We start from the raw sequence: 19566 nt of genomic DNA on the forward strand, positions 1-19566 counted from the left end.
TAGAACTGCTGCCCTGGTCTCTTCCCCTTCCCCAGGAACGCCTCCTTTACAAGCATGGAGAGGCAGCCGGTGCAATTCTCTCCGCGCTGGCTACAAGGGGGAGAGGGAGGGGAGCACGGTTTCCTGTCTCCAAGCCTGGAGCCCTGTCTCTGAGAAAACGCAAAAATCCTATGTCCCCCAGACACTGTCTAGAGGACATAGGATTGCTCCCTCCATTGCTATAAATTGTGGTCAAGAAAAACCTAATCCACAATCGCTTTTTAATAGTAGGACGAAACAAGGCTGGGATGATGATACAGATCAGGAATAAGAAAGGGTGGCCCACCTGGTGGGCCATTTGGAAAGGGAGCCATGATTGTGTAAGAGGGTGCGCTCCCGTTTTACTCTCCACCTAACACCAAAGGTGGTATGGCAGAGAGGGGGAGGGGAGCTCCAGGACTTTTTTCGGAGCAGAAGTGTTGACAGTGCTAGGGTCATTGGTGGACCCTCCTTCCTCAGACAAGTGAATGAGGTGATAATAAGGTTTTCAAGTTTTATTGTTGTTTGTGACAGATTAGCACAGAGCAGGGGAGGACAGCACATGGGCCTCCTGCAGCCCCCATTGCCCCCAAATTCTTTTTAAAAATATGGGGAGAAATGGTGTCTGTAGTGGTCACGGAGCGCTAAAAGGGTCAAAATTAGTTTATTTGCAAGCTAATTTTGACCCTTTGGGCACCCAAAAGCCACTACTGACAACATTTCCCCTCTTTTTCCAGCACCTGTAGGGGGGGTGCAGCCCGCAGCGGGGTGTCCAGGGCGCAGAAAAGGCCTCAGACCTCCCAAAGTTGCCCACCCCTAGCATAGAGGGAGTTAAAAAATTAGAGAAATAATCAGCACAGGCTGGATACTTCTTTCCTTTTCTTCTATGTTACACTAGCAGGTTAAATGGCAACAGTTATTTGCAAGATCATTTGCATGTCTAATTCAAAGCTATGGGTTGCATTTCAGCTGACTGAAAATCTTTTGTTAAAGCTCAGTGTGTTTTACAGTTTGAACTTACATAGTCAGAAGTAAGCACCACTGATTTCAGTGGAGCTTACTCACATCTACTGCTAAGTGTTGTTATGGTTATAATTGTTTGTTTCCAGTCCTCCTAAACACTGCTTTTTAAGCCAGCCTTTATTGTTTTTGCCACCAGTTTCCACTCCCCCCCCCCCCCACTGAAGTCCGCTGGCAAGTGCAGAGAAAGGCAAAGATGTCTCTCATTTCTGCTGGGCTATGGAGAAACGTATCTTGCGTGAACATGTGGGGGTGGGGTAGGATAAGCTGTTTCTTCCCCACCCCCAACTTCAGTGCAAGTGAGACTCTTTCAGAGGCTGCTGGGAGTCCTTCTCGCCAGGGGGCCAAGGGCACTTGCCCCTGGCAAATGTATTTGTGGACAACTGGACTCAGAGAATTCTGTTTGGCTTACTGTTTGGCTTAACAGAAGGTAGATCTGGATGCTATGTATACTATGGAAGATTTTGCAAAACAAAAAAATGCAACTACTAGTAGCAATTTGAGGGGTTCTTCTTCCATAGTAGCAACCACAAATCGGCTTGGAAAGATTTGTTTTTGTTCAAAATGCCAAACAGTATTTGTTTGTTTGTTTGTTTGTTTATTACATTTCTATACCACCCAATAGCCAAAACTCTCTGGGTAGTTCACAACAATTAAAACCATAAAATACAACTTGATAAAATACAATCTATAAAAGTTTAAAACTACAGTATAACATAAAAACCAAAACAAACCTAGCAGCAGTGCAAATATTTAAAGTACAGTAACAGATTTAAAACAACAGAAACTGAAAGACTAAAAATGCCTGAGAAAATAAGGTCTTCACCTGGCACCGCACACAAGCCTCTCTGGGAAACTCATTCCACAACCAAGGTGTCACAGCAAAAAAGGCCCTCTTCTTAGTAGCCACCCTCTTCACACCCTTTGGTGGGGGAGAAGGATGGCGGAAGATGATCTTAGGGTCCAGGCAGGTACATATGGGAGGGGACGATCGTTCAGGTAACCTGGCCCCAAGCCATTTAGGACTTAGCAGTTAATGCTAGCACTTTGAATCAGGCCTGGAAATGGACATACTGTGCCAGTGCAGATGGAAAAGTACTGGCATAATATGATCACGTTGGCCAGTCTCCGTTAAAATTCTCACTGCCTTATTTTGGACCACCTGAAGTTTCCAAACCATTTTCAACAGCAGCCCCATGTATAACACATTGCAGTAATCCAGATGAGAGGTTGCCAGAACATAGATAACTGTAGCTGGGCTATATCTGTCCAGATAAGGACCTAGTAGGTATATCAGCCTAAGCTGATAAAAGGTGCTCCATGCCACCAAGTCCACCTGTGCCTCTAGTGACAATGCTGGATCCAAGAGCACCCCCAAACTAGAAACCTGATCCCTTAGGGGGAGTGCAGTCCCATCCAGAACAGGCCAAACATCAGTTTGCCAGGCAGACAAACCACCCACTAACATTACATCTGTCTTGTATGGACTGAGTCTCAGTTTATTGGCCCTCATCCAGTCCATTACTGTGCCCAGACACTGATTCAGGACATCCACTGCCTCACCTGGATTTGATGAAAAGGAAAGAGCTGGGTGTCATCCACATATTGACGACACCTCAGCCCACACCTCCTTTATACATGCACCTGTAGATTAAATGAGCTATGCCTCTGTGCATTTTTGGGGAGTCCAAAGGATGGGATATGCAAGTTATCAGAAAGGCCACATGGAACACTTCTATTGCTGGCCAGAGCTGAAAGTGCAGGGATTTGTTTGTTTGTTTGTTTGTTTCTGGGGGCTCAGGCAAATTTGTTTCATATTTCAGGCAAGTAATAGACATTCACATTGATATTTGTGTGTAACTGAAGTGTAGTGCCTCCGTGAATTTCCCTTTCCAAGAACCAGCTTTTCCAAGAACCCCAGTCACCAACATCTTGTCTGATCTCGGAAGCTAAGCAGGGTCAGCCCTGGTTAGTACTTGGATGGGATACCGCCTGGGAATCAGGCTTCCTGCACTGAGCAGGGGGTTGGACTCGATGGTCTTGTAGGCCCCTTCCAACCCTATGATTCTATGAATCATGAATCCCTAAGCCATTCAGAGGAATTGGCAGGGGCCCTTCCCAGATGACTGGTAGTCAAGATTCAAAAATACAAATGGCTTATAGCAAATGCTATCTTAAGACTTGTAGCATTTGATTGATTGATTGATTGATTGTTTTATTATCTCCCCTCTCTCACTCGCCATCCCTTGTGCCTGTGTAGAAGCTGCCGCTGCCGCTGCCGCCAATCCCGATGGAAATTCTACTCTGGGAGGAGGAGCAACGGCAGGCACCATGGGCCTCAGCACTAGGTATGGCCCCCAATTCACTCTGCAGCACGTCCCTGACTACAGACAGAATGTGTACATCCCAGGCAGCACAGCAACCCTCTCAAATTCATCAGGAAAACGTGATGGGAAACCTGCAGCCTCTGGAGGTGGAAACAAGAAGAAGTCAGGAAAGAAAGAGAAGAAGTAGGATCTACAGGATGACACCACTGCCATCTTAGATCTAAATGGCAGACTCTTCCAGCACTCCCCCAATTCATAGCCTAGGATGGAGGATGAATGTGAATTCGTGGTTAGCAACAACAACTGAAGTATGGAACATTGCAAATGTACATTGCTGTCGTCATCAGAGCTATGAGTAGGTTTCCTACTGCTAGTCCTCATGATGCAAAAGTATTTGGAAATAAAACAACGCCCTGTGAATAGTGATGAATATGGCATATACTGTCTTGAGGGTAATCTAATATGCAAGGGTGCCAGATCTTTGAAACATTTTCTCTAGTTAGTTTGCTCAAGAGCGGTCTGCACAACCTACAAGGCTTTGGGTGGACTCTGTCCATTGTAAATAATTATTCTAAACAGGGCTTTTTTATTTAAACACCCCCCCCCCATTTTAAAGTACACTCTCACTTTCCCAGATATCAATCTCAACTGGAATCCTTGTTATGAAATTGATAGGGAGTGCTTTAGTTCCTGCTTTGTTTTAAAAGAAATAAGTGTTTATCCTGCATCATTACAAGGGAATGACATCCAGCTGCATTGTAAACATTTATCTTTTTTTAGAGTTGAACCGATGATGGCTGGAAAAAATGAAACTGAAATTATGGTGCCCGAGAGGCAGGGTGCACAAACGCATTGCAATGGGAAGCCTTCTAAGGGCAGAGGTTGCCCTTATTGGTTGATTTACAGTGGCCTCTAAAGAGACAGCACGTCTCATCTACACGTTGGTCCATAAATATTTATGTGTACAGTAAATGTTTCCTGGAATAATTTAAAGAAAGTGGAAGTCACTTGCTTGTGAGCATAGTGAGCTGCTGCTCCTTTAAGCACTGAAATATCTCTGTTGGTTCCACAAGCAGATGTCTTTGATAAGTGAATGGGCTCTGGTGGCCTTGTAGGTAGAGAATTTCAAAATGGAATGCTTCACATTTTTCTCCACATCAAGCTGCATGCAAAACACTCACCTCACATCTACAGTAGGACAGCCGACTTCATCTGCTAGAATAGAAAAGTCATTGCATGCCATAAACAGCATGATGTAAATATGCTGTCAAGTGCCCACATCCTGGTGGAACCTGAGCATTGTCTGTCTGTGAGTAAAGTTCAGTAGCAAGATGCATTGCCCTGGGTCAGAACGGTAGGAAAGTTTGCATTACTTCGTATGTCTGTGCAGCTTAGCCAAGAAATATCCTTGGTTCACTGGCCTTCACAAATTGATATTAAGTAAACAAGAGTTGGTTTGAGGAAGCTAAGGGACCAGGCACAGATAAGGGATGCTGGAATTAGAACTGAACAGAGATTTCTGACTGCCAAGGCAGTGACTTGATCCCTGAGGTCAAGTTCTGAACATTGTAGAAGTGACTAAGCACTGGTGCACTGAAGGTCCTTGGGGACCCCTGCCACCACCAATATCTAGATGTGAATCCACTGGATTTTTAAAAAAAAAAACCTAAACAAAATCCCTTTACTGTTTTTTTTTAAATTACTTCTTTTAGGTTTTTTAACTACCTTATTACATAGCCTAGTATTGACAGAATCAAAGGCTCTCCTACTCTTTGCCATTCTTTCACTTCTGTTGCAGACTCTTTGCTCATTTAAGCACAGTACAGACAGGAAGGCAGCTGCAACGTGCTTTTGGTTGCCTTTTTAGAAACACTATGGGTACTCTTCACTTTCAGCTAGATTCCTGCGCCACAGTAGCTGAACCACAAAGGCAGAGAAGCAGCATATTTCCAACATGGAAGGATAGCCACCAGCCCAAGAACATTTTTATTTTTCTTAAACCTCTAATAAGCAACATGCCTGAGATGGTCCAGCTTTCTATGATCACCTCGGGTTAAATGTCTGATAACTTTCCAAAATGTTGCAGCCCAATCTCATTGGCTGTGTAATATTCACTGCTAATCTCACTGGCTGTGTAATATTCACTGCTAGAGCATTTTATGCACTATTTGCTGCCTCCCCAGTCTCTAGGAAGCGGGGCTCTCTGCAGGAAGAAACTTCTGTCTACATATGATTTTTGTATTGATCCCAGTCACCCACCCACCCCGTTTGGTGACTGCACTAGAAACAGTTTACATAGTTCGTGAAAAAGAATACAATCTACTGGAAAGTTCTCCTGCAGAGGTCTCACTGAAATTTACAGGAGCAGCACAAGAGCGTGTTAGGCCTGCTGTGCAGCTCCCATTGATCTCAATGGGGCTGTGCAGATGAACTTCCTGCTGGATTGTGCCTAAGGCTTATTATGTACTGAAGTAGTTATTATGTGACCCTTCTCAAAAGTACTGTAGATGAATTTTAGTCATTCTTTTTCCTTTTAATCAGCCAGCTGAAAGTAGTGTAGTGGTGCTGCAAACCTAGTGATGTGTAGGTTTCTTTTCTTTTTAAAAAATCTTAGTAATTGAGTTGTGGACATCAATATTTTTTTACTCCTTTGTATCTTCTTTCTGTGTGCTCTTTGTGCTCTTAAATGTATGTGAATTGAAACACACTTATTTGTCCTTTCAATGTGTCTAATATTGAACTATACTTATATATTATATATATGCTTATATCCTTCTTACATCCATATAGACTGACGTTGATGTGTTACACGCAAGTTTTATACTCTAATATTTATATTGCTCTTTTTTCTTTGGGAAAAATAATAAAATCTTTTCTTCTGATGTGTTGTAAAGTTATTGCTGGTCGAATGAAGGAGAGTTTGGGGCTGAAGGGGAAGATTATCTGTGTTAGGTTGGAGACTTATTTTCCCCCCAGAGTGTTGAAGGTAATATAATAGATGCATCATTGCCTGTGATATGTACACTCAACCCACTAGTGCTTTTGTTAAACAGCTTTTGCACGGTTTTGTAGTGTTTACTACATTTCACTACATGAAATAACAGTAGGACAAAAGGTAAGTGTGTGCATGTGTGAAACAGAGTTAAACAGCAAACAGAGTTAAAATAGCAGAGTCTTGTGACACCTTAAAGACTAACACATTTATTATAAGCTTTAGGGCGCAATCCTATGGCTGCTAGAAAGCGGCTAGACGTCCATAGGATTGTTCGGTTTCAGGGAACTGACCTCAGAGCCCACCTTCTGAGGTCGGGTCCTGAAAAACTGCCTCCCTGCCCCCTCCCCTGCCAGGGAGGCAAAAAGGGGCATTCCCAGGGGCTGGGAGTGCAGAAGTGCCAGTACAACACTGCCTATGCATCATCCGGTCTCCCCTGCCCCCCTGCTCCAAAGCCCCCTTGCTAGACAGCTGAAATTGGCCATCTAGCCGCGAATGCAGGGCAGCTGGGGTGCGGAGGAGAAGAGCCCCTCCGCACTCCGCCTGCCCTGCACTGGATAGGTGGTTGCCTCTGAGTTTGGAGGCAGCCGGCTATCCCAATAGGACTGCTCCCTCCATGGACTAGAGCCCACCTCACCAGATGCATGAAGCGTTATCCTGAGTTCCAAGTGTATATATGTACACACATGGCGCTGGGGCTGGGGGTGCAGTGGAGAGACTGAAATGCAGAAAATACAGACAGTGATAATTTATCCTATTTACAGTGGCCATTTGCAAAATAGTTGTTGGGCATAATACACTGGGGAGCTGATTAACACATCTGATGAAGTGGGTTGTAGTCCGTGGATAGCGTCTGCCATAATAAATTTGTTAGTCTTTATGCTGCCACAAGACTTTTTGTTTTGTTTGCTGCAACATACTAACTTAGCTACCCCTCTAGAAATTAAAACAGGGTTAGTGTGTTTTCCAAGTGAGTATTTTAGCTGCCATGAAAGAAAATCCAAACACAGACGGCTGTGTGAGCTCAAGGTGGCTGTGTGAGCTCAAGGTATTCCCCCTCCTCATAAAAGCCCTGTTAGGCGGAGAGAGCGTGAGTGGGCCAAGGTCACACAGTGGGGTTCCTGAGTGAACAGGGATTTGAACCTGGATGTCCCTGGTCTTAGTCTAGCACTCTAACCACTACACCACACAGTTTCAGTAGACTTTTTTTGTCCCCCAGAAAGAGCCAACTACCCACAGAAAGCAATGGAGAAATCAAAAGATTTTACCATAACTGTGACTGGGCATTAGCATGTACACTTTCAAACAAAATGTAGCACCATGTGCTTTCTAACTTGGATCTTCTGTTGTCACAAAATGTAAATTCTTTACATTCTTAAACTTTGAAGAGTGCAACATATTTCTCCTACCAAGTGCAGGAGGCCAGCCAGTTCGGGGGAGGTTCCGCCTCCGGGGCTGGGAAGGCAGTCTCCAAAATAAGTCCAAAATAAGGCAGCTAGCTTCTCCTAGTTCTCACGCACGAGAGCGGCTTAAAGAAAACAGAAGAGGAGCAACTTGCAGTCGTGACGCAGGGAGGTGACCACTCTTCTGGCACTCGAGAGGGCTGGCTCGCAGTGGGGAGAAGGATCTGGGACCCCCGCCCCCAGATTTCTACCCACTGCTGCACAGGCGCCAGGGAAGGCCCAACGCTCCAGCTCCACTGGCACAAAATGGAGGGAATCTCAGCCACGGGTCGAGGCAGGCGCCACTATCGGCCCCTTCCCCACCATCAACCAGTGCAGACGCATCGGAGTGAGGCCTCGCCAGGCGGCCAAGCCTGCTGGGGTTGGTGGCGGCTCCCATTGCCCCCTCCCCAAGGAACAGGAGCGGCCTGGTGAGGGTGAGTCGGGCCGTGGCAAGGCCCCTCACGCTCCTCCACCCCACCCCACTACTTGATCAAGGGACTGAAAGGGCCGGAAATCCAGGGCAAACCCCTCAGGCCCACGCCTCCATTTGGAGCCTCAGAAAGGGCGAGAAATGGAGGAATCCAGCCCCCCCCCCGCCTTCCCTATTGCAGGAGCCTTCAGAGGGGGGACGGGGGGCCTGGAGCCCAGCTATAAGCCCAACCACAAGGGCCAGCCCACCCCCCACAACTCCGGGAAAGGGAAAGATCCATGCTGGACTTACTGGAGGAGGCTATTCGCCAAATCAGTCGCAAGGCCTCCCCCCAGGAGAGGATGAGACACCATGAGTGCTTCCACAGGAGCTCATCCAGGGGAAGGGCCTGTCGCACACAACGCACCTGCTCACGCTTGTCCAGCTATAGTTCCATGGATGTTCAGCGCAGCAGCTCACGCTCCAAACGGAGGCGCAGTTGCACCCCTATGCCTTGCGCCCACTCTAGGAAAAGCAGGCAAAGGGGGAGGAGGAAGGAGGCCTCGGGCAGGTCTCGCTCCACCTCAAGTACGGGCCCTTCTGGGAGGAAGCGCACCAAATCCTCATCTCCATCCAGGGAAAGAAAGCAAGGAAACGTGGAGAAGGGAGCCGAAGGGCCAGATCCCCTTCCTCATCCCCGGCCTACCTCTCCGACTCCTGAACTTCCAAATCTCCTTCCCCCAGATCAAGCTCATCAGAGTCTGAGGGGGGAGATGCCTCAGAGGGAGAGAAGCCTAAGTGAAACCCCCAGCAGGGCCATCTTTTCCCTGCAGAGGCATTTCCCAGATTAATCCCCAAATGGCTTAACATCCTGGAGCTTACAGACCAGGAAGAAGACACGACACCCCTCCAAGGTCAGGCAAAGAGAACAGGGGCAGCGGCGGCCTTTCCATCGCCCCCTCCCCTCACCCAAATGTGTCACTCCCACTAAGTCTGGAAGAGATTCTACACAAGGAGTGGTCAAAGCCAGCCAGATATAAGACACTCCATCATCACTGTGAGAAGTTGTATCGCCTGCAAGAGGATGCCATGCAGGATCTGGTCACCTCGAGAGTAGACAAACCAGTCGCAGCTGCTCTCAACTCCAAACCCTCTTGACCTCAGAGCAGGACGAGCTTCCCTCAGACCAGCACGGTCGAAGGGCTGAGGCAACCCTCTGCAGAGGCTTTGAGGCCTCAGCTACATCCATGCGGGTGGCAACCACGTCTACTGTCATTGCCAGGGGCACCTTCATGATGGCAAACAGTCTGCTCCAGGGCAGAGACCTAGGGAAGGACACCTGTGAAACAGTACAGGACATGGCAATGGCAGCAGCGTTCGTAGCCGATGTGTCGCTAGACTCCTTCCAGCTGGAGACAAAGGCCACAGCAGTAGGGATGTACGAAAGGGGCTTACCTTGTCCCGCAGCTTTTTTCGCGGTGGGGGGGAGGCGCTTCGCTTCTCCCCCCAAAGTTCATGCGAGGAGGGGGTGTCTTCCTGCCTCGCCCGGCCGAAATTCAGGCCGGGTGGGAGGCGCCTCATCCCTCACCGACGAAAGTCAGGCCGGGTAGAAGCGCCCCGTCTACCCGGCCGCAAAAAAAAAAAAAACCACCCCCTTGATAGGCTACGTAATGATTAACGTAGCCTATCACGGCTAGATTTGCAAAGTCAGCCGTGATAGGCTACGTTAATCGTCACGTAGTCTATCACGGGTGACTTTGGAAAAAAAAAAAAAGCGCGTACGCAAATGGTGGCCCCCATAGGGAGCCACCATTTGCGTTCCTTATTTGGTCCCTGTAGTCTACGTAAAGATTTACGTAGACTACGGCGAAAATGTTGCCCTTATTTTTGCCGTAGTCTACGTAAATCTTTACGTAGACTACAGGGACCAAATAAGGAACACAAATGGCGGCTCCCTATGGGGGCCACCATTTGCGTACGCGCTTTTTTTTTTTTTTTCAAAGTCACCCGTGATAGGCTACGTGACGATTAACGTAGCCTATCACGGCTGACTTTGCAAATCTAGCCGTGATGGGCCATGTTAATCGTTACGTAGCCTATCACGGGGGTGGGTTGGTTTTTTTTTAACTTTCCTTGTAATGGTGGTGGCGGCAGCCGGTCGAAAGACTGGCTGCCGCCCCCGCCCCTGACGAAGACCCGACGAACCGCCACCGGGACCCGCCGCCGGGAGGGACATTCGTGAAAGGTAAGTCCCATCCCGGGGGGTGGGGGGGTGGCAGAGAATTTCACCGCCGATTTCGGGGGGCCGAATGCGTTGGCACTCGGCCCCCCGAAGTTTCGGGGAGAAATTCTCCCCCATCCCTACACAGCAGCCAACATCGTGGCAAGAAGAAACATCTGGCTACGCAGCTGTGGAGTGGACACCAAAACCATATCCAACCTGGCAGACATTCTCAGGTAAGCTGCTGTTCGGGGAAGCCTTGGACAAACTGCTGGGGGAGGCAAAGGACAAGAACAAAGCCTTGCTGAACCCAGCAAAGAAAGAGGCAAAGCGCTCTCAGGCAAAGCCCAAGCCATTTCGTCCCTTCAGGCCACACTTCCCCTCCACATACGTTCCTAGGGAGGGAAAAGCCAAACGAGAACACGACACCAGGGCCAAGCCAGGCAACCACAGAGCCCCCCCGCCCCCCAGCAAGGCAAGACCACCAGTTCAGCATGACTCACCGTCCCCCCCCAGTGGGGGGGCAGTTGCGTGACTTCTCAAATGCCTGGAGGTGGCTCTGCTCAGACAGCTGGGTCCTCGAAACGGTGACAGAGGGCTATTCTACAGAGCTCCGGAGACCACCCAGGGAGCTCTTCTTCAGCTCCCCCCATCAGAAGGACCCAGCTGGGCATTTGACGACTCGCGCAGCTATACAACACCTCTGTCAGATCCAAGCCATCAAGAAGGTGCCAGGAAAATAACTGGCGTCTTTTCCCTCTTCTTCACAGTCCCAAAGAGGAACAGGGGTCCAGACCCATTTTGGACTTGAAGAGGCTCAGCTGCTGCCTAAAGAAGCAGAAGTTCCAAATGGAGACACTCAAGTCCATAAAAGAGAGCCTCCAAAGAGGGGACTTCTTAACCTCGGTGGATCTGCCAGAGGCCTACCTGCTAGGGATGTACGAAAATTCTGCCACGGATCTCGGGGAGGCCAAATGCCAGCGCATTTGGCCCCCCCAAAATCGGTGGCAGAACGGCCTGCCACCCCCGCCCTTCCCCCCGAGACGAGACTTACCTTGGGCAGATCTTCCTGGCGGTGGCGGCTCCGGCGGCGGCTCCGGTGGCGGCGGCTGCAGCGGCCGGTCTTCTGACTGGCTGCCGCCGCCACTATTTCCAGTTTAAAAAAAAACGTGATAGGCTACGGATCCAGACTGAAAAGAAATCCCACCTCAGAGAGCTAGCAAAACTGCTGGGCATGATGGTCTCTTGCCAGGAGACTGTCCAGTGGGCAGGGTTCCACACAAGGCCCCTACAGTTGTTCCTCTTGGCCTTCCAGGTGGAAATATCAGCCAGCATCAACCCAGCGGTGCGAGTTCCAGAAGAAGTCTCTCACTCCCAGTCTTGGTGGTCACACCCACCCAACCTCGTGGAGGGTGTCCCCATCCAGACTCCAGCGTTTATCACCCTTACCACAGATGCTTGCCTCATGGGGTGGGGAGCTCTCTGCGAGGGCCACCACACCCAAGGCCTATGGACCACAGAAGAATCTCACCTCAGCATCAACCTACTGGAACTGAGGGCCATCTGCTTGGCGTTGAGACACCTAGCTCCACAATTAGAGTCCCAGAATGTTCTGGTCAGAACAGACAGCGTAGTAGCAAAGGCATACTTGAACAAATAAGGAGGAACTCGGTCCAAATCCCTTCAAAAGGAGGCCATGATGCTTTTCAAGTGGGCCCAAAAACACCTCTGCTCCATCTTAGCACCTAAGGGGCGTACTGAACATACAGGCCAACTGGCTCAGCAGGACATCTCTAGACCCAGAGGAGTGGTCTCTCCACCCAGACACGCTCATTTGGCTGACGAACTGGTTAGGCTGGCCCTGTAGTAAAAATGTAACCTAAAAGCCATTGTATGTGTCTTAAGCAGCACGTAAGAGCTGCGCATGCCTGGAATGAGCAGACAGTAACCCTAAGATAAGGTTGCTAAGCAAACCGCTGGCAACCAATCAAAAGTAACATGCTGGCTGAGGAATGCAAGCTAAGTGATAAAACTGTAGCGCGGGGGTTGCCCAGGGTCGACTCTGCTTTTGAGCATGAGCTCCTTTGTCGAACTGTTTGCAAACAATAAAATCGAGTTGGACCCAGCCTGAAGTTGACTGTCCTCTTTGGGGCAAATTGGACTAGCCTCCAGGGGGCGAAACTAGCATTTTGTGCAACAAATTGGTGAGCCAGCCAGGAGTCCCTTGGACCACCCTGGGGTCAAACAACAGAACCGGCAAAGGTGCCTGTGGGGCACGCCGGACCGCCTTTGAGGTCTGCCACGGCACCAGAGAACAGGGGTCGGGACACCCAGGAGGTTAAAGGCGTGGACTCCATTGATTGAGTCAACCAGGCTGAACGGGTCTGAAGAGACGGCACTAGGGTGTTGGGCAGAGTAAGTACTTGATTTCCCTTCTGTCTTTCTGTTTGAGTTGCCTTCGGAGCGTCTGAGGTTTGTCAGGCTCCGTGTAAGTGTCGGAGGTTTGTCAGGCTCCGTGTATGGTTTCAAATAGAGGTAGGCACAATGGGGGCAGGTAGCTCCCGTTTAGAAAGCTCTGCCACTCCCTTGGGATGCATGCTAAAGAACATGCAAAGTCAAGCGTCTGAGGTTTGTCAGACTCCGTGTACTAAGATGTCGAAAGGCAAGCTGGTTACACTCTGTCAATTGGAATGGCCAGCATTTGGAATTAGTTGTCCAGACATAGGATCCTTTGGTGTAAATCTTGTAAATGCTGTATATAAAAATGTGGTGAATAATGGGCAATGGGATCAATTCGCCTATATTGATGGTTGGTTGAATTGGTGCGGAAAGAATCCCCCTTAGTTACAGAAGTGTAAATGTGTAAATGTGTTACTGGCAAAGGACCACAGGGGCAAGAGACCCCGGGTGGTGTCTGAATCAAGTAGTAAGAGATAAATTTGCCTCAGGGAAAGTGAGGTTATCAGCATTTGGATGAGTGCCAACCAAAATCCACTGAAGGCGAGAAAAGGTTGAATATAAAGTTCAATATTGTAAAGTCATGATGGTATGCTCCGAGGTGAAGCCCAAAGCCCCTGTTCTCCCTGATTCAAGCCCCACGGAAGGAGCTTGAAGACTGGGAGACCCTGCCCAAGGTGCCCTGAGCTCCCCCCGGTCTTATTCGGTCTGTTAGGTTGGGAGGAGAGGTTGTTGGGGGAGGGAGGGGGCCCTCCAGAGACAGTTTGTCTGCCACCGTATCCAAGTTTGTTAGAAGACGCAAAAGCAGTTAAAAAAATTGCAACTTCTGAAGAAAGAGATTTGTTTGACGTCTTAAAGACTGTGGCAAGATCAAGAAACAAAGACAGAGCAAGTTCTTAAAATATCAGGGTCTGTGTAAGCTTATCTCTGTCAGCCTGCTCAGAGCAGAGCCAAGGGGGACTTGCCTAACCCCCCTTCGCCGTGGCTGGTTTAGCCTTAGCAAGCAGAGAGGCTGGAAGGTGTATGTGAGGACCTGACAAAAGAGTGAGATTTGCAAAAAAACAAACAAGAAAAGCATCACAGCTGGAAAGTTGAGCAGCACTGCTCTGTTCTTATCTGTGGAAGAATCTAGAAGAGGTGTAAGGTTACACCTTCCCCATTCGAACTGATGAAGAGACACAGAGCTTTTGTTGAAAATATCCCTTCTTTATGGCCCAAAGCCTTCTTTGTTAGAGGCACTCTGCACATGGACTGGAACTTTGGACAGTTAAAGACTTGCCATAAAAAGTACTGTGAGGCTTCTCATAGCCTTAAACTCCCGTTGTTGTAGATTGTGTGTTTGTTTGTGATCAGCTCAGTATACAGTTTGATTTGTGATTTCAACACTCAGATAAAAAGCTGCATTTGACTGAAAGAACTAGGTATATTTAGCCTTGAGAAGAGAAGACTGAGGGGAGATCTGATAGCACTCTTCAAGTACTTGAAAGGTTGTCCCAGAGAGGAAGGCCAAGATCTCTTCTCGATCATCCCAGAGTGCAGGACATGGAATAATAGGCTCAAGTGACAGAAAGCTGGATTCCGGCTGAACATCAGGAGAAACGTCCTAACTGTTAGAGCAATATGACAATGGAACCCATTACCTAGGGAGATGGTGGGCTCTCCCACACTGGAGGCCTTCAAGACGAGGCTGGACAGCCATCTGTCAGGGATGCTCTGATTTGGATTCCTGCACTGAGCAGGGGGTTGGACTCAATGGCCTTGTAAGCCCCTTCCAACCCTACTATTCTATGATTCTATAATTTCCAAGGCTTTGATTTCATTTACCCTAATGAAGCATACAGATGCAAATTGCTAGAGATTCACAGACTACAAAGGAAACAGCCTTCAAAAAGTTCAAAGAGAAACTACGAAAGTTAGTTTCCCTTTAAAAAGGGGGGCAGCAAATTCTCTTAACTTAAGAGGTGAGAGAGAAAGAGTCCCCCACTCTCCCGTGATACTTCTAAGCCCAGCTGTGTTTCTGAAGCCTAAGAAAGTTCCTGCCCCATGTGTTCCAGCTCTTTCTCAAAATCTGAACTGTTCTGACGTTCCATTTGCTCAGAGGCAAACCTGACACTCTGCCAAAACTCATGCAGTGTGGAGTTGCCGATGCAAAAATGGTGGCTTGGAACTCTTTCCACATATGAGAACGCCCTTCCCTTGATTTTGATGGGCCCTGACCATGCAGTCAGAGGAGCAGTATAATGGGTAGATCTGCTCCACTATGCCCTACGATGCAAAACAAATGTTTTCCAGTCATGGTGTAAGATTTTAATGATATGAAAAAGGTATAAAAGAAGGCAGAAGAAAGTAGCAGACAAAAAGGCTTAAAAAGAAAGAAAGCTTATCCCAAATGTGTGCTGTTGAGATTAGTAAGAAGATCTAAGCAAGTGAGTCTCTGTCGAAGCAATGGCAAACAGCCTAACTTGCAGAGAAGACAAAGAGTTAAAACTGGTGCATGGCACAGAGAATTTGAAACATGATCTGCAGAACAGGCAAGACAAAAGATAAGTGCGCCTGTTACAAGAGGGAGGCTATAGTAGCCATAAAAAGGGGCGAAGCCCCCCATATGAAGCTCTAACAAAAATATTACCCACTAGAAGTGGACAATTAAAATTAAAAAAGGCTTTTCTTAAATTGAAGCAAGCCTTAATATCACCGCCTGCTTTAGCCTTATCAGACCCCAGATCATGAAGTTCTTAGAGCTATGGTGCACATGAGAGCACATAAAAAAGTGCCATTCCTGGAAAAAGGAAAAGGCAATGCTGGCAGCCACCATGGGCGGAGATATAAACCGCGGCTTGAGAGCACAGAAGCGACCGGGGGGGGGGGGGGGGGCAGAAAAGGAAAGGGCCAACCAGGGCTCAATAAATGTGCGTATTGTCAAGAGAAGAGACACTAAAAAGATTTTCCAGAGTTGAAAGAGAAAAGAAACTCACCCTGAAGGCTGCCAAACGCGGGCAGGATCCTCCGGGGTTGGGGGGGAGTCTAGCTGAAGGGCCACCACCCTACGAACAAACGCTCGGGAGAATCCCAAGGTAAAAGTAAGGGTTGGTGGCAAGGACTGTGAGGCCCTAGTAGATACTGGAGCCACATTTTCTATGATCCCTGTGAAGCCCCCCGGCGAGAGAAAGTGGAAAGCATGTAACTGTAAAAGGAATTAAAGAAAAAAAAACTAAATTGCCCGTGTGTAAGCCCCTCCTCACGAAGACTGGAAATAACATACTGGAACATGCCTTTGTAGTTTCATCTGCATACCTGGTTGCCCTCTTGGAGCGGGACTTGTTAACAAAACTGCAAGCTAAAATCTTCTTCCGTGATAATCAGATTGTAGTACAGCTGCCAGCAATGCAGGGCTCAAATTAGCAGATGGCCCTTCAAGCAATCGAGATTGTGTCAGAGGCCAAAGGGACTGAGATTTTAGAGAATGTTAATCCATGTGTGTGGGCAGACAGAACCCCTGCCCGACCAAATGCATAACACAAATTAAAATCTTTAAAAAGGGAGAGCCCTGTGTGCGTAAGGCAGTATCCTCTGAAAAAAGCCACCTGTGCAGGCTTGAAGCCGCTCATTGAGAAGTTCAAAAATTATGGTTAGCTAATAAAGGGATCATCCCCCTTTAACACCCCGATTTTGGGTGCGCCCGACGCAGATAGCACCTCCTTCAGGTTAGACCAAGACCTGAGAACAGTGGCTGACTGCCCTTTGTGCCTCAAAAATGATTCAAAGATGTTTGAGCCCCCAGCTCAAATGAGAAGTCGCCCATGCGCTTACTATCCTTTTCAGAGATTTCAAATTGACTTTTCAGAGTTGCCCCAGACTCATGGCTATCGGTACCTGCTAGTAATGATAAAACCAATTGACCGCACCTTAAAGACATTTTGTGCAACAGCCTTGCATAGAGCTCTTTGTGACCCAGCAGAATGCCAAGCTCCCCAGATTTGCCACTCGCTACGCCACGAGAGGCACCAGGTTCACAGACGCTCTGACCAACAGGTGGCCCAGGGGGCTTCTATAAGCCTTCCCTTCTCTACCTCTCATCCCGAAGGTGATCCAGAAGCTGAGGGACAAGCAGGCGGAATTGATCCTGATAGCGCCCAATTGTCCGAGGAGACCATGGTACGCCGACCTGGTAAACCTATCCACGGCCAAGCCTTTGGCTCTACTGCCCCGGCACGACCTACTGACTCAAGGCCCGATCACACACCAGGACCCAGGTTTCCTGAAACTAACCGCCTGGAAGTTGAGCAGAAACTGCTAGGGGTCCAGGGCTACTCTTTAAAGCTGGTTTCCACCATCCTAGCCTCCAGGAAGTCCTCCGCTAATAGATCATATGAACTCACCTGGAAGGCTTTCATCATATGGGCCCAGACTACACGGAGGGACCCACTAGTCACCAGCATAGGCAATATCCTGGAGTTTCTCCAGGAGGGCCTGTCAGCAGGCCTTAAAACTAATACCCTAAGGACTCTAAGGAGACAGGTTTCTGCCTTAGGATCCATACTAGGAGAGCTAGGAGGGGCCCCCCTAGGTTCTCACCCCCACATCAAGAGGTTCCTGAGGGCGGCTTCACTGATCAGCCCTCCCCCGGTGAGAAGGTTCCCCACATGGAGCCTCAATGCTGTGCTCAAGGCACTGCCCAAAGCCCCATTTGAACCCCTAGGGGCTGCCACCCTTAAGGTGTTGTCCCTCAAGACAATATTCCTTCTGGCTATCATGTCTGCCAGGAGGGTCTCTGAACTGGGGGCTCTCTCAGCAGAAAAGGAGCTTTGTATTTTTCACAGGGACACGGTGGTCTTCTGCCCGGACCCTACCTTGATCCCCAAGGTCAATTCTGACTTCCACAGAGCCCAGGAACTGGTCATCCCATCCTTTTGCCCTCACCCTTCCAACCCCCAGGAAAGGGAATGGCATAATCTGGATGCCAGGCAGGCCCTCAAGTTCTATCTAGATAGAACCAAGCCCCACAGGCAACACAGTGCCCTATTTGTGTCCTTCAGACCATTCTCCTTGGGCAAGAAGGTGTCAGTAGCCTCTCTGGCATGCTGGCTTCGTGAGTGCATTGCGCTGGCGTACACCTCCAGTGGCCTTACAGCCCCGGAAGGAATTTTGGCCCACTTGGTTCGGGGGATGGCCACATTAGCAGCCTTCTGGGATAGTGTCAGGGTGGACACTGAGCCCAGAGAATCCCAGAGTAGTTCTGATGCTGAGGAAGAGCAGTCGCTCCTGGGAGGGGAGCGCGCTCCTCTTTCCCAGGGCCAACAGCTGACGGAGATTCCTCCCACCAGCATTCCTAGCTTAGATAGCAGTCCAGGGAGTGACAGAGCGCGGATAGCAGACTTGGTGGACGCGCAACGCCGACACAGAGAGCGGCGCCAAATGGAGGGCGCAGAAAGGAGGCATAGTGCCTGGTTGGCGTGCAAACAATGGCTGCGCCCAGAGGATCCAAGGGAAAAGGGGAGGGACTCTCCCTAGTCTTTTAAGTTCAGGGGTCTGCCAGTAATTCCCTTTCAAATGGGGACCAACTGTTCCAACTTAGGGCATAGGTACTGTGCTGCTCAGATCTAGTTGCAAATGGTAGAGTTGTTAAGTTGTAAAAGAAGAATAAAGCTTTGAAAGGAATCCCTTTGTCTGTGTCTGGACTTGGCTACTGGATTAGACTGAGAGAGGCCTCCAAGGAGCCCTTGACAGGTTGGCCTCCACTTGAGGAGATCTGCAGGGCGGCCACATGGTCGTCCGTGCATAATTTTCATGTCACTACAAAATCAACCTTTTTGCCTCCGCAGAGGGTGCCTTCGGCAGGAAGGTCTGCCAGAGAGTTCTGCAGCCCTAGCAGGGGGCCGGCCTAAGGGTTTGTTGACCCACCCAGGGATGAACTGCTTTGACAGATCCCTGTACTGGCTGGGCTCCTGCACTCAGTAGGAGAAACAGAAATTCTTTACTCACCGGTGAATTTCTGTTCTCGCCCAGTGAAGGAGGCCTGCCTGGGCCGGCCCCCTCTAGGCAACTCTCAGGCTAGGCAGGCTTCACCACTGTTGCTTCCTCAGCCTGATCATCAATCGAAGTTCGCAGTTGAAGACCATCAGGACAGAGGGTTTCCGAGGAGTTTCAACAACTTGGAAGACTCAACTGGCAAGCATGGGGGAGGCCCCGCCTCCTCCGGAAGTTATTTTGGAGACTGCCTTCTCAGTCCCGGAGGCAGAACCTCCCCCATACTGGCTGGCCTCCTTCACTCAGCGAGAACAGAAATTCACTGGTGAGTAAAGAATTTCCGTTTCCATGCAAGCCAAAGCCAATGGAGCACAAGGTTTCTGCATGCAATTTAGTGCTGGATTAGAATATGAAGAGGCAATGTTAGTAGATTACCTTTACCTTGAGGAGTGTTTTGTATAGGGGATTTGGGGCTGGAAATTTAAACCAGCCTCAGCTAAGGCTGGGCCCAAAATGCTCCCATGAATGAATAACAAAACAGAGCTTACTTTTTCATCCCTTTTGCTGGCACCACATATCTAATATGAAATATTTATAGTGGTCTACATTGCACGGTTGTTGTATGCAACTCTCTCAGCCCAACCTATAATGTGGGGATAATAGCACCGGACAACACTACAAGCATCTTATAAACCCGTATCTCAACCTCA

At 48.8% G+C, this 19566-nt stretch overlaps 1 protein-coding gene across 2 annotated transcripts in view; it reads left to right on the forward strand.

The window, feature by feature from the left end:
• The window catches only part of LOC146347593 (protocadherin gamma-C3-like), an 81138-nt gene extending 74896 nt beyond the window's left edge, over window positions 1-6242 (forward strand). For both annotated transcript variants that reach the window (XM_084850926.1, XM_084850927.1), the window contains exon 4: window positions 3299-6242. In XM_084850926.1, coding sequence (XP_084707052.1) covers window positions 3299-3552 — 254 coding nt within the window. In that variant the 3' untranslated portion in view covers window positions 3553-6242. The remainder of the gene's footprint in view (window positions 1-3298) is intronic.
• The last annotated feature ends 13324 nt before the right edge of the window (window positions 6243-19566 follow it).

This window comes from Heloderma suspectum, chromosome 4 (assembly GCF_057233095.1).
Source record: "Heloderma suspectum isolate Gila_16-S chromosome 4, 16-S_ref, whole genome shotgun sequence".
NCBI lineage: Eukaryota > Metazoa > Chordata > Lepidosauria > Squamata > Helodermatidae > Heloderma > Heloderma suspectum.